At 42.2% G+C, this 18,557-nt stretch overlaps 1 protein-coding gene across 1 annotated transcript in view; it reads left to right on the top strand.

Annotated features, from left to right (window-relative positions):
- Positions 1 to 15,831: 15,831 nt before the first annotated feature.
- Positions 15,832 to 18,557, top strand: part of LOC115141123 (ubiquitin-conjugating enzyme E2 E2) — a 33,042-nt gene continuing 30,316 nt past the window's right edge. The window contains exons 1-2 of the mRNA XM_029679783.2: positions 15,832 to 15,969; positions 17,898 to 18,083. Of these exons, the coding sequence (XP_029535643.1) occupies positions 17,905 to 18,083 (179 nt within the window). The 5' untranslated portion in view covers positions 15,832 to 15,969; positions 17,898 to 17,904. The remainder of the gene's footprint in view (positions 15,970 to 17,897; positions 18,084 to 18,557) is intronic.

Here is an 18,557-nt window from a genome sequence, read left to right on the forward strand (position 1 = left end):
GCCACCTCCAACGTAGTTTTAGAGAATTTGGCAGTACATCCAACAGGCATCACAACCGTAGACAATGTGTATGGCGTCATGTGGGCGAGTGGTTTGCTGATGTCAATGTTGTGAATAGAGTGCCCCATGGTGGCGGTGGGGTTACGGTATGGGCAGGCATAAGCTACGGACAACGAACACAATTGCATTTTATCGATGGCAATTTGAATGCCCAGAGATACCGTGACGAGATCCTGAGGCCCATTGTTGTGCCATTCATCTGCCCAGGTACCCTAGTGGTTTGGGGCGGCAGGGTAGCCTAGTGGTTAGAGCGTTGGCCTAGTAACTGAAAGGTTGCAAGTTCAAATCCCTGAGCTGACAAAGTACAAATCTGTCATTCTGCAGTTAACCCACTGTTCCTGGACCGTCATTGTAAATAATAATTTGTTTTTAACTCACTTGCCTCGTTAAATACAGATACGAAAGGTTTCAGCATGATAATGTGTGGCAAGGATCTGTACACAATTCCTGAAAGCTGAAAATGTCACAGTTCTTCCATGGCCTTCATACTCACAAGACATGTCACCGATTGAGCATTTTTGGGATGCTCTGAACCGACGTGTATGACAGCGTGTTCCAGTTCCCACCAATGTCCAGCAACATCACACAGCCATTGAAGACTACTGGGACAACATTCCACAGGCCACAATCAACAGCCTGATCAACTCTATTTGAAGGAGATGTGTCGTGATGCATGAGGTATTTACCTCATTGGTGGTCACACCAGATACTGACTGGTTTTCTGATCCAAGCCCCTACTTTTTTTTAAAGGTATCTGTGACCAACAGATGATTATCTGTATTCCCAGTCATGTGAAATCCATAGACTACGGCTTAACGATTTCCTTATATGAACTGTAACTCAGTAAAATCTTAGAAATTGTTGCATGTTGCGTTTATATTTTTGTTCAGTTTAAGTGAAGGCTTAAATGAAACCTTGCCAGAGGCAGATTTAACTTCAGATTAAATGGATGTTGGTCCCCAGGTTGACCTTGGCAATGGAGGAAAATGGATTAGCTGGACTATTTCAACGATGATCAAAGAGCACCACCAAGGCCAGACAGAATGACAGTTATAGACAGGAGCAACCCACAGAATGATTTTGATTAAATCCATTTCTGTGACCATTTCTGTATGTACAAAGAAAATGCAGCTGACATTTTATTTGCCTGAGCCAAGGCTTTCATCTGAATCTCTTCGGGGAAGTCCCATCCCTCCTTCCCTACAAGTACTGATCACCTTGAGGTTTTTGGCATCTGGAACCTTCTATCGTGAAACAGAAAATGTGTGGTGTAAGTGAACCGACTCTATGCAGAATAGTCCAAAGTCTGCAACGCTATATGTGAACTAAAAGACAATAACATCAAGTTCCCTGATGCTGCTGCCCAAGCCAACTACAAGGTATAGATGGATGTCACATTCCCATCAAGTGTCCCTCGACAGCTGATGCTGAGGAGTACAGGAATCTTAAAAACTGGTTCTCAATAAATGTGCAAAGTGTGTGCACTTCCAATGCAATTTTCAGTTCTCCGACATTGCCCGTTGAAAAGGTGCATCTAATGACTCAAGGATCCTCTTTGTATGCTCAGCTTGAAGGAGGACAATAGAGTTGAATCATACTTGGTGACAGTGGGTATGCACAAACCAACTATCTTCACACAAAAGGACCTGAGCAAGAACAGTACATTCAAGCTCATATGCACACCAGAGACGTAGCGGAGCGCATGTTTGGTGTATGGAAGAGCCGTTTCCAGTGTCTCAGAAACACATTTGCGCTTTCAACAAAGACGCTGCATTGTCATAATTGCAACAGCAGTGCTTCACAATTACCTCAAACATGGCTGCCCAGATTCTCGCATTGAAGATGAGGATGACCCAGATGTTCCAATAGTTGAGGCAGACAATAACAGAAATGGACAAGCCTGCAGAGACGATTTTGCTATGCAGTACTTCTCACAACAAAGATAGCAACACCCATGTATTGGTAACAAAAAGGTATTTAATTCACAAATGGAAATGTCGGGACCCCGAACTGGTGCTGAATCAAGAATAACATTGGTACTGTTGCTGCTTCCTGTTTCTCTCCTCCTCCTTCATAGCCGACTCAACATGAAGGGTTTGTATCTTCCTAACGTGCTCTTTTAAATACATTAGTTTGAGCTCATGAAATTCCATGGGCAGTTTCTCATGCATGCACAGCCTCTTTGTCCTTGTCCTCCGGCACCGGATTAGTGACACAATCTTCCCTCCTGGCTGCTGCAGATGTAGCGAGCTGACCATCCCATAAGACAAGTCCCCTCCAAGCTACGGTAATCTGCCTCGAGAAAATGATGACATTTCTGCATTAGAGAACATTTCAAGAGTTGAGTTCATTGCATCATTTGTATTATGGGAGTGCAAGAGATGACTGACAACATGACATATTCCCTGCAGTCCAGGGATGGCACATGCTGAATGAATGTGTTCTACCAAATGAGGATTGGAACGGTCCCCCATCTTAACTGTCCAAATGGTCATCATCGGGGATACCTTCCAGGGGTTGTTGGCTATTAATGATCCTGGTCAGCAAGTAGCTCACCTCATCGGTCGCTGGTCTTACCAGTCTTGAAACGCTCCCTGAGAGCAACAGCATGTCTTCTTTAAGCTGATTTTTATATTTTTCCACAGGACCTCAGAAGGACAAGACCATATAGAAATGATGTTAGTAATTATGTATGGTATTGTTTGTGTTACACTTCTGTCACAGAAATACATTTAGGCCCCACTATGTTGTGTTACACAAGAAGCGGGCCAACAATAAATACAGTATTTTACCTGAAGTTGTTGTAGCGTCCTTTTGAGAAACTTTTTTTCATTTGAGTTTAATTCATTACAAATGGTAGTCCAGGCATTTATTTTTTTGTTTTCTGTTGATGAATCATGCTGTTTGTTCTAGATAACCTCTTGAAGCAAATTTTTCGTCGAAGTCATTGAAATTCTTTGAATGTTTTCTTTTAGCTCCATTCATTGTTTTGTTTAGGTGACTTGCTCCAATTCCACACAATGCTTATGTATTAGTGTCCCATCTCTGGTTTTTGAAGCATCCTCAGGTCAGCATCAAGTGCACATCGTTAATCTAATCAGGCTTCACAAAGATTAACTGGTTAGTCCTTAATTAACGTAGTCTGGGACGTCTAGAGCTAATTAATCTGAAGTTAAGCATAGTCTAATGAAGCCAGTTTTCAAATCTGGATTTATTTAAGTAGAATTAGCCTAGTCCTGATTTAAATTAAACTCTGTGTGCAAAATCGTCTCATAATGCACAGCGAATGCAAAAAAATCATTACTCTGGACCCACAGAAAGTAGCATTATGCCCATAGACCAACACAAGTTTTTATTTTCTAGAATTTTTAAAATGTTTATTTCCAGGTAGGCTAGTTGAGAACAAGTTCTCATTTGCAACTGCGACCTGGCCAAGATAAATCATAGCAATTCACACATACAACAACACAGAGTTACACATGGAATAAACAAAACATACAGTCAATAATACAAAAGAAAACAAAAAGTCTATATACAGTGAGTGCAAATGAGGTAAGTTAAGGAAATAAATAGGCCATGAAGTAATTATAATATAGCAGTTAAACACTGGAATGGTAGATCGGCAGAAGATGAATGTGCAGGTAGAGATACTGGGGTGCAAAGGAGCAAAATAAATAATAAATACCAGTATGGGGATGAGGTAGGTAGATAGATGGGCTGTTTACAGATAGGCTAAGTACAGGTGCAGTGATCTGTAAACTGCTCTGACAGCTGGTGCTTAAAGCTAGTGAGGGAGATGTGAGTCTCCAGCTTCATTGATTTTTGCAGTTTGTTCCAGTCATTGGCAGCAGAGAACTTGAAGGAGGAGGAATTGGCTTTGGGGGTGATCAGTGAAATATACCTGCTGGAGCGCGTGCTACGAGTGGGTGCTGCTATGGTGACCAGTGAGCTGAGATAAGGCGGGGCTTTACCTAGCAGAGAGTTAGAAAGTTGTCAACATATTCAAAACCATTTCTAAACAGATTTTTCCATCAATGTAAACACTCTGCTGAGATGTCACAAATTGCAGGTGGTAAAGATTTTAAGAAACCACTGAAGACCAGTCTTAAAAAAACTGGGCCTCCACTCTCCAAACTCCTGCCATTTTAGAGAGCATTCCCCATTGAAAGTGTCTGATGTTGTGGTTTCAAGTGAAACCAATTTTCTGCTAATTCTATATTCCATATTATTTTACAATAATGTCTAGCGTTACACCATTTGATTAACTTACTGTTTATTAAAACATTGTAGACACTTTGGTTTAATAGGCCTACCCCACTGGACACAAACTGGTTGAATCAACATTAACCACATTAAACACGTAATTTGAAATCTATGTGACGAAGTGAATCAACATGGAAAACTGATTTGATTCGAAAAATGTAATCAATGTGACATTTTTTTGTTGAATTCATGTTAGTTGACAACTCAACTAAATGTTCATCAAAACTAGTTTTCATAAAAATTGGAAATCTGTATTTTTGGGCGCCAATTTTTTTTTTATACCTTTATTTAACTAGGCAAGTCAGTTAAGAACACATTCTTATTTTCAATGACGGCCTAGGAACTGTGGGTTAACTGCCTTGTTCAGGGGCAGAACTACAGATTTTCACCTTGTCAGCTCGGGGGATCCAATCTTGCAACCTTACAGTTAACTAGTTCAACGCAATAACGACCTGCCTCTCTCTCGTTGCACTCCACAAGGAGACTGCCTGTTACGCGAATGCAGTAAGCCAAGGTAAGTTGCTAGCGAGCATTAAACTTATCTTATAAAAAACAATCAATCATAATCACTAGTTAACTACACATGGTTGATGATATTACTAGATATTATCTAGCGTGTCCTGCGTTGCATATAATCTGACTGAGCATACAAGTATCTAAGTATCTGACTGAGCGGTAAGCAGAAGCAGGCGGGTAAACATTCATTCAAACAGCACTTTTGTGCGTTTTGCCAGCAGCTCTTCGTTGTGCATCAAGCATTGCACTGTTTATGACTTCAAGCCTATCAACTCCTGAGATGAGGCTGGTGTAACCGAAGTGAAATGGCCAGCTAGTTAGCGCGCGCTAATAGCGTTTCAAACGTCACTCGCTCTGAGCCTTCTAGTAGTTGTTCCCCTTGCTCTGCATGGGTAACACTGCTTCGATGATGGCTGTTGTCGTTGTGTTGCTGGTTCGAGCCCAGGGAGGAGCGAGGACAGGGACGGAAGCTATACTGTTACACTGGCAATACTAAAATGCCTATAAGAACATCCAATAGTCAAAGGTTAATGAAATACAAATGGTATAGAGGGAAATAGTCCTATAATTCCTATAATAACTACAACCTAAAACTTCTTACCTGGGAATATTGAAGACTCATGTTAAAAGGAACCACCAGCTTTCATATGTTTTCATGTTCTGAGCAAGGAACTGAAACGTTAGCTTTCTTACATAGCACATATTGCATTTTTACTTTCTTCTCCAACACTTTGTTTTTGCATTATTTAAACCAAATTTAATATGTTTCATTATTTACTTGAGGCTAAATTGTATTGATTTAGTATATTAAGTTAAAATAAGTGTTCATTCAGTATTGTTGTAATTGTCATTATTACATATACATTTTTGATGAATCGGTATAAGCTTTTTTGGTCCTCCAATAATCGGTATCGGTATCGGCGTTGAAAAATCATAATCGGCCGATCTCTAATCTGGACAAGAGGAATACCTACGTAAGAATGCTGTTCATTGATTACAGCTCAGCAATTAACACCATAGTACCCTCCAAACTCGTGATTAAGACCCTGGGTCTCGACCACGCCCTGTGCAACTGGGTCCTAGAATTTCTGACGGGCTGCCCCCAGGTGGTGAGGGTAGGAAACAACATCTCCACCCTGCTGATCCTCAAAACTGGGGCCCCACAAGGGTGCGTTCTCAGCCCTCTCCTGTACTCCCCGTTCACCCATGACTGCGTGGCCATGCACGCCTCCAACTCAATCATCAAGTTTGCAGACGACACTACAGTGGTAGGCGTGATTACCAACAACGACGAAACGGCCTACAGGGAGGAGGTGTGGGCCCTCGGAGTGTGGTGTCAGGAAAATAACCTCACACTCAAAGTCAACAAAACAAAGGAGATGGACGTGGACTTCAGGAAACAGCAGAGGGAGCACCCCCCTATCCACATTGATGGGACAGTAGTGGAGAAGGTGGGAAGTTTTAAATTTGAGATACTGGGGTGCAAAGGTGCAAAATAAATAAATAAATACCAGTATGGGGATGAGGTAGGTAGATAGATGGGCTATTTACCGATTGTCTATGTACAGGTGCAGTGATCTGTGAGCTGCTCTGACAGCTGGTGCTTAAAGCTAGTGAGGGAGATTTGAGTCTCCAACTTCAGTGATTTTTGCAGTTTGTTCCAGTCATTGGCAGCAGAGAACTTGAAGGAAAGGCGGCCGAAGGAGGAATTGGCTTTGGGGGTGATCAGTGAAATATACCTGCTGGAGCGTGTGCTGTGGGTGGGTACTGCTATGGTGACCAGTGAGCTGAGATAAGGCAGATTTTACCTAGCAACGACTTATAGATGACCTGGAGCCAGTGGGTTTGGCGACGGATATGAAGCGAGGGCCAGCCAACGAGAGCATACAGGTCACAGTGGTGGGTAGTATATGGGGCTTTGGTTACAAAACGGATGGCACTGTGATAGACTGCATCCAATTTGCTGAGTAGAGTGTTGGAGGCTATTTTGTAAATGACATCGCCGAAGTCAAGGATCGGTAGGATAGTCAGTTTTACTAGGGTATGTTTGGCAGCATGAGTGAAGGATGCTTTGTTGTGATATAGGAAGCCGATTCTCAATTTAATTTTGGATTGGAGATGCTTAATGTGAGTCTGGAAGGAGAGTTTACAGTCTAACCAGACACCTAGGTATTTGTATTTGTCCACATATTCTAAGGTATAAGGTAGTTGTTGTGACATTTTTTGATTATTTGTGGTATGTCCCAGGGAAAGGCTAGTGGAATGTAAATCCCTGCTTGGGGTTCTCTTTGGCAGATTCATCTTGGTAATTGTGGCTGACATGAACCTGGTATACCCCAACCTTATGTCTTATGGTATAGACAGGTACGCCTGCTCTCTGCATTTTATTTTCCAATATCTATGTCAAATTGAGAAGTTTATAAATACATGTTTAAAAAAAAATCATATTGCCAATTGCATTTATGGACCATAATTTTCAACAAATTAAAGCATAACTACTGTGCCTGATCCTGCCTGCCTCCTGCAACATTTCCACCCGTACGACTGCCACAAGGTCCCTATTTTATAGGCCGCTATGGGAAAACCAATACTCTGGTTTTCAAGGAATAGAGTTACTGTCCTATCGTGAGTTTGGATCATTTATTAAGGACCATTTATTGAGAACTGATTCCATTATCAATACATACAGAAATATTTACGTTCTGTAGCAAATCCATATTGATGCATCTTTACATTTGATACCCTGTTATCACTTAAAAGATTGTGGAACAGGTGTTCTATTTCAACATTTCTCTCTCCTTTCTTTGGAGGAACCGAAACCGTGTCAGTGCCAATGGGAACTTGAACTCTTTGGATTCTGACCAACATACACTGCACCAATCAGCTGTGATTGTATTAGTAATTTGTGTGGAGTTGTCATTCCAAAACAAAACACTGTTGGTTGTGTTTGAATAGTTAGTGATTGATATGTGACCACTGCCAAGTTGTGCATTATATGCTGCCAGCTGCTGATGTGGGCGCATAAAATAATGTTTTGCCCGCACTTCAGACGGCTACATTGGTCCGCTAATACAGGACTAGTATAGGCCCAGTGCACTACCGTCTCCCCCGATTGCTCAGTTTGGCCGGGCGGCCAGCTCTAAGAAGAGTCTTGGTGGTTCCAAACTTCTTCCATTTAAGAATGATGGAGGCCACTGTGTTCTTGGGGACCTTCAACCCTGCAGAAATGTTTTGGTACCTTTCCCCAGATTTGTGCCTCGACACAATCCTGTCTCAGAGCTCTACGGACAATTGCTACAACCTCATGGCTTGGTTTTTGCTCTGAGATGCACTGTCAATTGTGGGACCTTATATAGACAGGTGTGTGCCTTTCCAAATCATGTCCAATCAATCAAATTTACCACAGGTGGACTCCAATCAAGTTGTAGAAACATCTCAAGGATGATCAATGGATACAGGATGCACCTGAGCTCAATTTTGGGTCTGAATACTTATATAAATAAGTATTTCTGTTTAAAAAATTTACATTTGCAATCATTTCTAAAACACTGTTTTCATGGGTATTATGTGTAGATTGCTGAGGATAAGAAATACATCAATTTTAGAATAAGGCTGTAATGTAACAAAATGTGAAAAAGGTCAAGGGGTCTGAGTACTTTCCGAAGGCACTGTATGCTTTCATTTCCCCAAAATATACTCTTACCTTTCATTTGACACCCAATTTGATATACTATGTACTTCATATGTTGGTGCTCATGGGTCCTTTTAGATGGAAATGTCCATACATAGATTTAGCTGCTCATTTAACATTCAATAATAATTGTGGATATCTAAAATCAAGATTATTAGACAGTTCAAAGTATGGATGCCTTGAATGATGCACATTTTTGTTGTGCTAAACCTCATTAGAGATAAGAAGTGTTTTATGACATTCCCATGGTTGGATTGATGCTTAGATAATAGAAAAGCAACCAAAAATATGTATTGGGTCAGATACACAAGTATAAACCCCTGAAAATGTTTGTCGATTGTTTTTCTTCTTCTGAACAGAGGCAATCAGTCTTGAGAGCTGAGTGCAAAAGGAACAAACTGGCAGGTGTCCAGCTCCATTTTGTGGCTGAGAAGAGAATCGGTTTCACACAATTCGCCCTGAAATAGGACAAGACAACCACAAAAGAGCACTCTTGCACACTTGGATGATTTCTACACAGTCCAAGGCCTTATGTGATTATTGGAAAAGTTTCAAGTCTGTCTCGGAGAGGCTCTTCTTGGTTTCAGTGGGCTTGGGTGTGATAGGTAGGTGTGCTTGGTGAACGTTTTTTTTAAAGGAATTCTTTGTGGCTCTCACAACAGGAGCAGCCAACTCTGAAATGAGAAGGCTGTGATGTCTGCAGGCTTACTGGTCAGGTATAGGACTAAACCACCGGCTTCAGTCAATCTCCTGAACAAGGACGAGAATCTATCTACACTGACTTAATCAGGATCAGGATTAGTTCAAATAGGGTTATAGTGGTGCTTGATGTGAACAAAAGTGCTGAATCTGTAAGACCAATGTTGGCATTGTAATGCTATAGGAGAATTGATCAACCAACATGTGGATAATAGTCATGTCATTCCCTTCTATAAGAGTTAAAGGAGACTCTCAAAACACTTTACTCACGGTCTGGGTTCCCATAATAAGATAATAAGACTACATTTCATTGCCTTTGGATGGACAAAACAGATGCCATAGAATAGATTTCTGGTGAAAAGTGTCAAAATTCAACCCCTGATTATAATCAATAAACAAAACACCAAAACACCTTGGTCTCTCTGCTTACAGGTCCTTTGATAATAGAAACCCCTCGAAGCTCCTATTGATAGTCACCCTCTGAGAGAAGAAGATGATGTGTGCTTGAGTGACCTTGGCATGTCCCTGGCTTCCTGTCCCAGTGTTGCCCCTGTCCAATCAGTGTCTCTCAGCCTGAATTGCTGCCAGTCTCTGGGATGGGGGAGTAGCAGACAGACAGACAGACAGACAGCCCCCTGGCCTCCTCTCCCCTTGTCCTCACCACATCACCATGACATTAAAATGACAGAAATGTCACAGATGTCAGTGTGGCATCAGACCACAGAATAACATGGGGATAGACAGGCATGAGGAGAACAGTACAAAAGACAGTGAGAAAGTGCAAGAGAGGAGAGTTGATTAGGCCCAAGTGGCAGGTGTCATAGCCAGTGTTCAACACCAGCCAAGGATTAATACACCCTGAATCTCAGGATGCTGAGCCATTTCAATGCCTTTTATGTCAGCCAGGATCTGATCACTGTGTCTCCCATGGGATAGGGCCTTCATATAGATTCAACATATAAATGTTGGATAACAACTGACGTGCGCACCATCAACATAAAGCCTTTATAATACACCCATATGCATAGTGCTTAATTGAGCAGCTCTCAGGTCAAATCTTGGACAATTGATGACATAATACTTACTTATTCCTCATGCTTGGCTGCGGAAGGTATTGAATATGCTGTAGCTTTTTTTTTTTTTTTTTTAACCTTTATTTTACTAGGCAAGTCAGTTAAGAACAAATTCTTATTTTCAATGACGGCCTAGGAACAGTGGGTTAACTGCCTGTTCAGGGGCAGAACGACAGATTTGTACCTTGTCAGCTCGGGGATTCGAACTTGCAACCTTTCAGTTACTAGTCCAACGCTCTAACCACTAGGCTACCCTGCCGCTATGTTGAATATGTTGTCGCTTTAATAACTCTCTATAAAGGTGTTATGTTGTTTTTATTTAATTAAGTGTTTGTGTTATCAGTGGACCTGTAGCCTATAACAAACTACAATTCAATATATCACATTTTGATTCTACTTCCAAATAGGCCTAGCCTACATTTGCTCAACAGTTTTAGTCGTTAAATACTACTTACACCCCATCCAATCCACTGACACATTCGCCCAGATGGACCTAATTGAATGTGTTTCTCTCAAGCAGCACAACATCTGTGTTGAATTTGTTGAATCTAATGCCACTCCACTGCTCAACGCACCAGCCACGAACTCAAGAGCCAGCCAATCTGAAGACAAGCCCTAACAGTGAACTGCCCCAGGAGCATTCAACATTCCTTCTCCATTGGTTTCGGGGAGGAGAGGGGACCTGAGGAACATGGAAGACGAAGTTCCCACTTGTTCTGGGTTTAAACTTATACACTGCAATTTCCATCACAAAGGCCCTCAGCACAGTGCAGAGCTGACCTTGAGCCCTTTCAGGGGGAGACTCAGGAAGTGCTTGCGCTGCAGCCAACTCTATTCACACGCTGGCCCGTAGGTTGCTGTCAGGACCTTCCACGGCACGAAGGCTATTGTTATGTTGATCTAATGGCTGTGAAGGGTAATCCAAAAGGCCTTCATTAGAATGAATATCGGAATTCATAAACATTCAATGAGGGAGGAACATGGAGGCGTTGCATGGGAGGGCTGCCGTGAATGATTTGATTGAATAAGTTTGGATCACATGGGGAATGAATGCACAGTCCATCTATCAGTGTGTCATCATGAAGTATTTCACAGTCCATACAGGAGAATCTCTACCCTGTATGACAGTGTGTGTTGTATTGGTGCTTGAATTCAAACCATAAACATTTGAATGAACATGGCCTTGCTTCTATTAGGGCATATTGGACGACTGTCATTCATATTCCATTCACCCAGCTCAATGTAAAAATCGATAGGTTGAGGATACAACTTCCCTTGTACCCGTCACAAGGTTGCTACAACCTAGCCTATGAATGACAGTTTATAACGTAGGTGCACATGGAGAGACCATTCTTTGTAATCAAGTTGAGTGACACATTCGATAACGCCTTGCACACTCTTGCCTCCATTTAGCTGATCTAGGGTATAATCATTAGTCCAACAGTTGCAAACGAGAGTTTCTACTGGACAAATTCAGGTATGTTTATCCCAGTTTTGTTCAGTTTGCTTCCGTTTAAGATTTTTTTCCACCAACAGAATTGGCCCAATGAAACGTTTGACCCAAGTTAAACCATTTAAAGGCAATGCTACCAAATACTAATTGAGTGTATGTAAATGTCTGACCCACTGGGAATGTGATGAAAGAAATAAAAGCTGAAATAAATCATTCTCTCTACTATTCTCTCTGACATGTCACATTCTTAAAATAAAGTGGTGATCCTAACAGACCTAAAACACTGAATTTTTACTTGGATTAAATGTCAGGAATTGTGAAAAACTGAGTTTAAATGTATTTGGCTAAGGTGTATGTAAACGTCCGACTTCAACTGTACATACACACATAAAATAGGCTACCTCACATGTATAAGACCCATTTAAGGGTTACCTCAGTAGTTGGATGAGCAAAAATGTCCCCTTCTTCTCCTTGACTGAAAACATTCTAAATGTAAAGTCTGTTGTTGCTATCCCAGTGAGGCAATCCAGGTGTGCTTTGGTCAGTCTGTTTCTCTGTTTTTGTTTCACAATGTACATTGTTGAAAATGCTGCTTCACATGAATACGTGCTGACAAAAAAGGATGTCACCTTTTGCACACACTGCTTCAGAAGTGGATACTCTGTGTCTGACACAAGGCTCCAGAAATAGGTAACACCTGATTTTAGTTCACCTTGCAAGGTGTCATTTGCCTGCAGCTTCACAATCTCACTTTCTAATCCAGCACGGTCAGAGATGACACTGGCACATGAAAAGGGTTCTCAATGAAGTTGAAAATCTCATTGTACTCCATATCCTTGAATCTTGACTCAAACTCCAACTTAAACTCTTCCAACACACGCACAAATGCATCATAGCTAAAATGTTGCAGTATGTCTGGGTTGGATGTGGTGACTGAGTTTTGGGAAATGAACAAACTGTCTATCAGGTATGTGGTGATTTTATTTTGAAATGCTGTGACGACACGCAGCATTTTGCTTGGAGTTTTAGCTTTCCCTTGGAGCTGGAGATTCACCGTGTTCAGGTGGAAGGTCAGTGGTTACTGCCCCTTTTACTGAAGGGGCAGTAAAATAAAAGTTCCTATCTGAACGACTCGTTTTGAGGGAAGCGGACCCAAACATAAAATTGGGCAATGTCACTTACATCAGTGCTTTTGTCAAGCGCAATAGTAAAACACGGCGCCACGTATATGTCAGTAATCAGTTGCTTACCGGTGTCCTCGCCAATGTCTTCTATGCGTTAATTTGCTTTAATATAGCTTCCTTGTTTGTGAAATCAGCATACAATATTTCGGCAAAAAACATTATTTGACAATCTCCGCATTTGTGATGGCCTTCTTATTTCTCGCGAGTATCCAAGCAATCTCATATGTCGAAGGGTAATCCAAAAGGCCTCTCGTTTTCTCTGCAACAGTGCTAGATCTGTCCATCATTTGTTGTTGTCCTATGAGCTGTCCTTTGAGTTGCGCTATTTTGTTGTTTCTGAAGTTGCTATGTGGCAGATATGTTTAGTCAAAGTGGGCATGGTGTGACCGGAAATGTTGCTCTAAATTTGCTCGTTTAAAACAATTGACTGCCTTCTGGCAAATAAGACAAAGTGAGCTAGTCCCATCATGCAGTACAAACAAAATACTTGTCTGTCCATCTCTTGGAACGTTAGCTCTCTGTAGCTGAGCAGTTGCATTCTATTTTTGGTAAATGTTCTATTTCGGCCTTTCTGTTCAACAGCTGCGCTATACTGCCATCTATCTGCCGTCCAGGGAACAATATATATATTCATAAAAGTGATTCAGGCCTGCACTAGACACATTGCATTTAAATTGGGTTAGTAAACCAGCTACAATCATGCAGTACAGTGTACAGTCAGCAGCAAGCAGTTTAGCAGTTACCCCAGCGGCAATACATTTATAAAAACAAAAGCTTACCTTGACTTGGAAGAGTTCCAATGTTGGATAGCCATAGATAACATAGGATCACTTTCTGTTTGAGTAGGCTAAACTAACTAGCTGCATTCTACACTAGCTCAGTAAGTGAAAGTGATATACTACAAAATATAGTTAGCTCACTCTCTCTCTCGCTCACTCTCTTTCTTACTTCTCCTTAATTTTGGAAGAAATTAATTTGTTCAAAACTGTTCAACTATTGTAATTTCTTTCTTTGAGTCAACTACTCAGCACATTCTTTTTGCACTGCAGTGCTAGCTAGCTGTAGCTTATGCTTTCAGTACTAGATTCACTCTCTGATCCTTTGATTAAGTGGACAACATGTCAGTTCATGCTGTAAAAGCTCTGATAGGTTTGAGGACGTACTCCAGAAGTTGTCATAATTAATATGTACATCTATGGAAGGGGGTGAGAACCATGAGCCTTCAAGGTTTTGTATTGAAGTCAATGTACCCAGAGGAGGACGGAAACTTGCTGTCCTCCGCCTACACCATGGTGCTACCCTACAGAGTGCTGCTGAAGCTACTGTTGACATTCATTGCAAAACAGTGTGTTTTAATAAGTTATTTTGTGATGTGAATGTATTTAGTATAGTTTTACTATTTATTTATTTTGAAATTCAATGAGGAGGATGGTCCTGCCCTTCCTCCTCTGAGGAGCCTCCACTGATATACACATACACTATTCATCCCATTACACTTAAGTTATGTTGCCCATGGACAACTATGCATGGAGCAAGTCTGGGTTTCCCAAAAGCATCATAGCACTAAGATCAAATCAAATCAAATGTATTTATATAACCCTTCGTACATCAGCTGATATCTCAAAGTGCTGTACAGAAACCCAGCCTAAAACCCCAAACAGCAAGCAATGCAGGTGTAGAAGCACGGTGGCTAGGAAAAACTCCCTAGAAAGGCCAAAACCTAGGAAGAAACCTAGAGAGGAACCAGGCTATGTGGGGTGGCCAGTCCTCTTCTGGCTGTGCCGGGTGGAGATTATAACAGAACATGGCCAAGATGTTAAAATGTTCATAAATGACCAGCATGGTCCAATAATAATAAGGCAGAACAGTTGAAACTGGAGCAGCAGCACAGCCAGGTGGACTGGGGACAGCAAGGAGTCATCATGTCAGGTAGTCCTGAGGCATGGTCCTAGGGCTCAGGTCCTCCGAGAGAGAGAAAGAAAGAGAGAAAGAGAGAATTAGAGAGAGCACACTTAAATTCCCACAGGACACAGAATAGGATAGGAGAAGTACTCCAGATATAACAAACTGACCCTAGCCCCCCGACACATAAACTACTGCAGCATAAATACTGGAGGCTGAGACAGGAGGGGTCAGGAGACACTGTGGCCCCATCAGAGGACACCCCCGGACAGGACCAAACAGAAAGGATATAACCCCACCCACTTTGCCAAAGCACAGCCCCCACACCACTATAGGGATATCTTCAACCACCAACTTACCATCCTGAGACAAGGCTGAGTATAGCCCACAAAGATCTCCTCCATGGCACAACCAAGGGGGGGCAACCCAGACAGGATGATCACATCAGTGACTCAACCCACTCAGGTGACGCACCCCTCCCAGGGACGGTATGAGAGAGCCCCAGTAAGCCAGTGACTCAGCCACTGTAACAGGGTTAGAGGCAGAGAATCCCAGTGGAAAGAGGGGAACCGGCCAGGCAGAGACAGCAAGGGCGGTTCGTTGCTCCAGAGCCTTTCCGTTCACCTTCCCACTCCTGGGCCAGACTACACTCAATCATATGACCCACTGAAGAGACCCACTGATCATCTTTCGTCCATTTAGTTTCAATAGAATTAAGATGATCTTAGTGCTAAGATGCTTTTGGGAAACCACTCACGTTGTCATAGCCTACCTTGCTCATTCGACCTCCAGGGTCCATCATTTTCAGATAGCCGACATCCAACATTGAGTAGTTTGACTAGTTCAATTCTACCTTTGCTGTTTTGAATATTACAACTGTTTTGTGATAAAGCATATAGATTTGTTTCATCTCGGGCGACTGGGACCATCATACGTGCACGAGCGGCGCGCGCAATATGAGAGCGCGCGTGGAGGCGGTCCGGCTTCTTCAGTTTTCTGTAATCGTTTTTCGGTTGCTACCTTCAGTTAAATAGCAAGGACACGAGTGCGAGCAGACGGCCGTGTGTGTGGATATACTTTTCACCTGGGATTTTAATTCTAAATACAGCATCGACGGTCAGCTGCCAGGTAATATTTTTGCACGCATGTTACTGTCCATGGTATGTGTACAGAAACTAAGTAAATGTCCCGTGAAAGTGGCATTTTCCGATGAGGGGGTGTGGGACGTGCCTCCCTTTGTGCCTGAGCAGCTCAAAGCTTATTGTGGACACTTGAGAAACGTTGGATTCACACATTTCCAAGCTGTTCATTTGGCCCTCGCGTCGACTGGCCTTGACGAGCCCTTGATGCCATGTCGAAGAATCTCTAAAACGTGATGTTCTCTGCATATTTTTCCGAGTTTTAAACGCGCAGGCCTCTTCATTTAAATTCCCCATGGCAGGACATGACACAGCGGGTGTTACTTTTTCCCTGCAGTGTTATTGATGTTTGTTATGCATTGTTTTTTTGACAGCCCTATTTGTGTCACGGGCACATGCTATTTGTTTATTTTCTTTTCAGTCGACCGGGGGAGGCTTTCAAATTGTGTTGACCAATTGCTCAGCTGGGTCCGAAACAACGACAGAAGAAAGTGATACATTGTTGTGTCCTATTTATTGAGGCCCATAGTCAACATGCGCGTCATATTTGATAAATGTAACTATCAATTTTTAGAATTGGTATAATTTCCCCAACGTTGCCAGCTCACACCTGTTTTACAAGTTGATACATGTCTGGCGAGTGGATACACAAATAGCGTTGATGTCCTTATCATAACACCCCCGGGAAAGATAGTGGTAAAGCACTACTAACCGGTTGCATCTTTCACCGTAACGTTAAATCCTATTCCCCAGGCTTTTATTCGAAACAATATAAACCGATATCACTGACCGTGACAGATAAAAAAAAATTACCTCACATTATTGTCATCAAAGCCTAATGCGATATCTCAGTCATCTGATGCCCTTTTTCGAGGCACAGGCCTACTGTTCTAGTGTCTCTTTATCCTACTGAACTCAACTCCCTGATTAGTTGAGTTTTATCGGCTAGTGTCTCTTTCGGTCTATGTTCAATCAATCGATGTGGTGATATTGAATGAATTGTTTTACGACTATATTTATTTTATTTATTTATTTTACCTTTATTTAACCAGGCAAGTCAGTATTGTCAGTAAGTCCGTAGTCAATATTGTCAGTAGGCCTGTGACACTTGACTCTTAAAGTCAAGACATCTTAAAAGCATTGTTCTTTCATACTCCAAAAATGTGTAGGTGGTTTGTTAACACAGTAATATTGGATCTTCATGAATGAGTTTGAGATCTTAGTAGTTTGTCGAAATATTGATGAACCGCAAATAACTTCACCACCTTGCCTTCAACACATTAACCAGAAAAGTGAAACAGACTTACATAATTACCCTGTTGAGAAAATAATGTCTGTCTGCTAGGACAATCAAGTATTCTGTTGTACTCAACCACCCCATGGAGGCAGGTAACTGCTGTTGTGTGGTTAGAGAGATGAGCCAGAAACTGGAGGGTTACCAGTTTGTATCTGGGGTCCGGCAGGAAGTGAGCTGGCAACCGGTGTGTTGCTGGTATCAAATCAAATCCTAGATGCCCTTGAGTAAGGCATTTAACCCCCACAACAACAGCACCATGGGTGCCCAGTGTGGCAGCCCCCCACACCTCTCCTCCCAAAAACCTGTATGTGTGTCTTTCGGGGGGGTTGGGTTAAAAGCGGAAATCAAATTTCGGTTGGACCTTGTGTGCAATTGACCAATACAGTCAATTGACCAAAGTGCCTTGCTCAAGGGCACAATGGCATCTTAATCTTAACCTGCAAAACAGCACAATGACTAATAAAATGATAGACTGTGCAACCTTGGAACCCTGGCAGTCCCCCCAAAGTAATTTATTTGAAAAAGCCTGGGAAGGCTAACATACCATTACACCACTCATTTATTTAGCATAGAAAACATAATGAAAGATAAAGCTGTGCTGTTTGGTGTCTGTTTCCCAGGGCCAGGATGTCCAGTGAGGTGCAGAGACCGGACGACAGCCCCAGCACCAGTGGGGGGAGCTCGGATATCGAACAAAGAGAATCATCAGTACCCCCAGAACAGGAGCGGGAACAAGCACAGCCCAAAAAGAAGGAGACCAAGATCTCCAGTAAAACAGCTGCCAAACTCTCAACCAGTGCCAAAAGGTAAACCTTGAATCTGGCTCAGTTCAGTGGTATTTAAGTGGGGCAGGTTTGAGCACCTTCCTATCCTCAGGGTGGTGAGTTACACTGACTGTACAAAACATTAGTAACACCATCCTAATATTGAGTTACAACCCTTTTGCCCCCAGAACAGCCTCAATTCGACAGGGCATGGACTGTACAAGGTGTGGAAAGCATTCCACAGGGATGCTGGCCCATGTTGACACCAGTGCTTCCCACAGTTGTCAAGCTGGATGTCCTTTGGGTGGTGGACCATTCTTGATACACCTAAAACTGTTGAGTGTGAAAAACCCAGCAACATTGCATTTCTTGATGCGCTCAAGCCGGTGTGCCTGGCACCTACTACCATACCCCGTTCAAAAGCACTTAAATCTTTTTTCTTGCCCATTCACTGTCTGAATGGTACACAATCCATGTCTCAATTGTCTCAAGGCTTAAAAATCTTTCTTTAACCGG

This window comes from Oncorhynchus nerka, linkage group LG14 (assembly GCF_034236695.1).
Source record: "Oncorhynchus nerka isolate Pitt River linkage group LG14, Oner_Uvic_2.0, whole genome shotgun sequence".
Taxonomy (NCBI): domain Eukaryota; kingdom Metazoa; phylum Chordata; class Actinopteri; order Salmoniformes; family Salmonidae; genus Oncorhynchus; species Oncorhynchus nerka.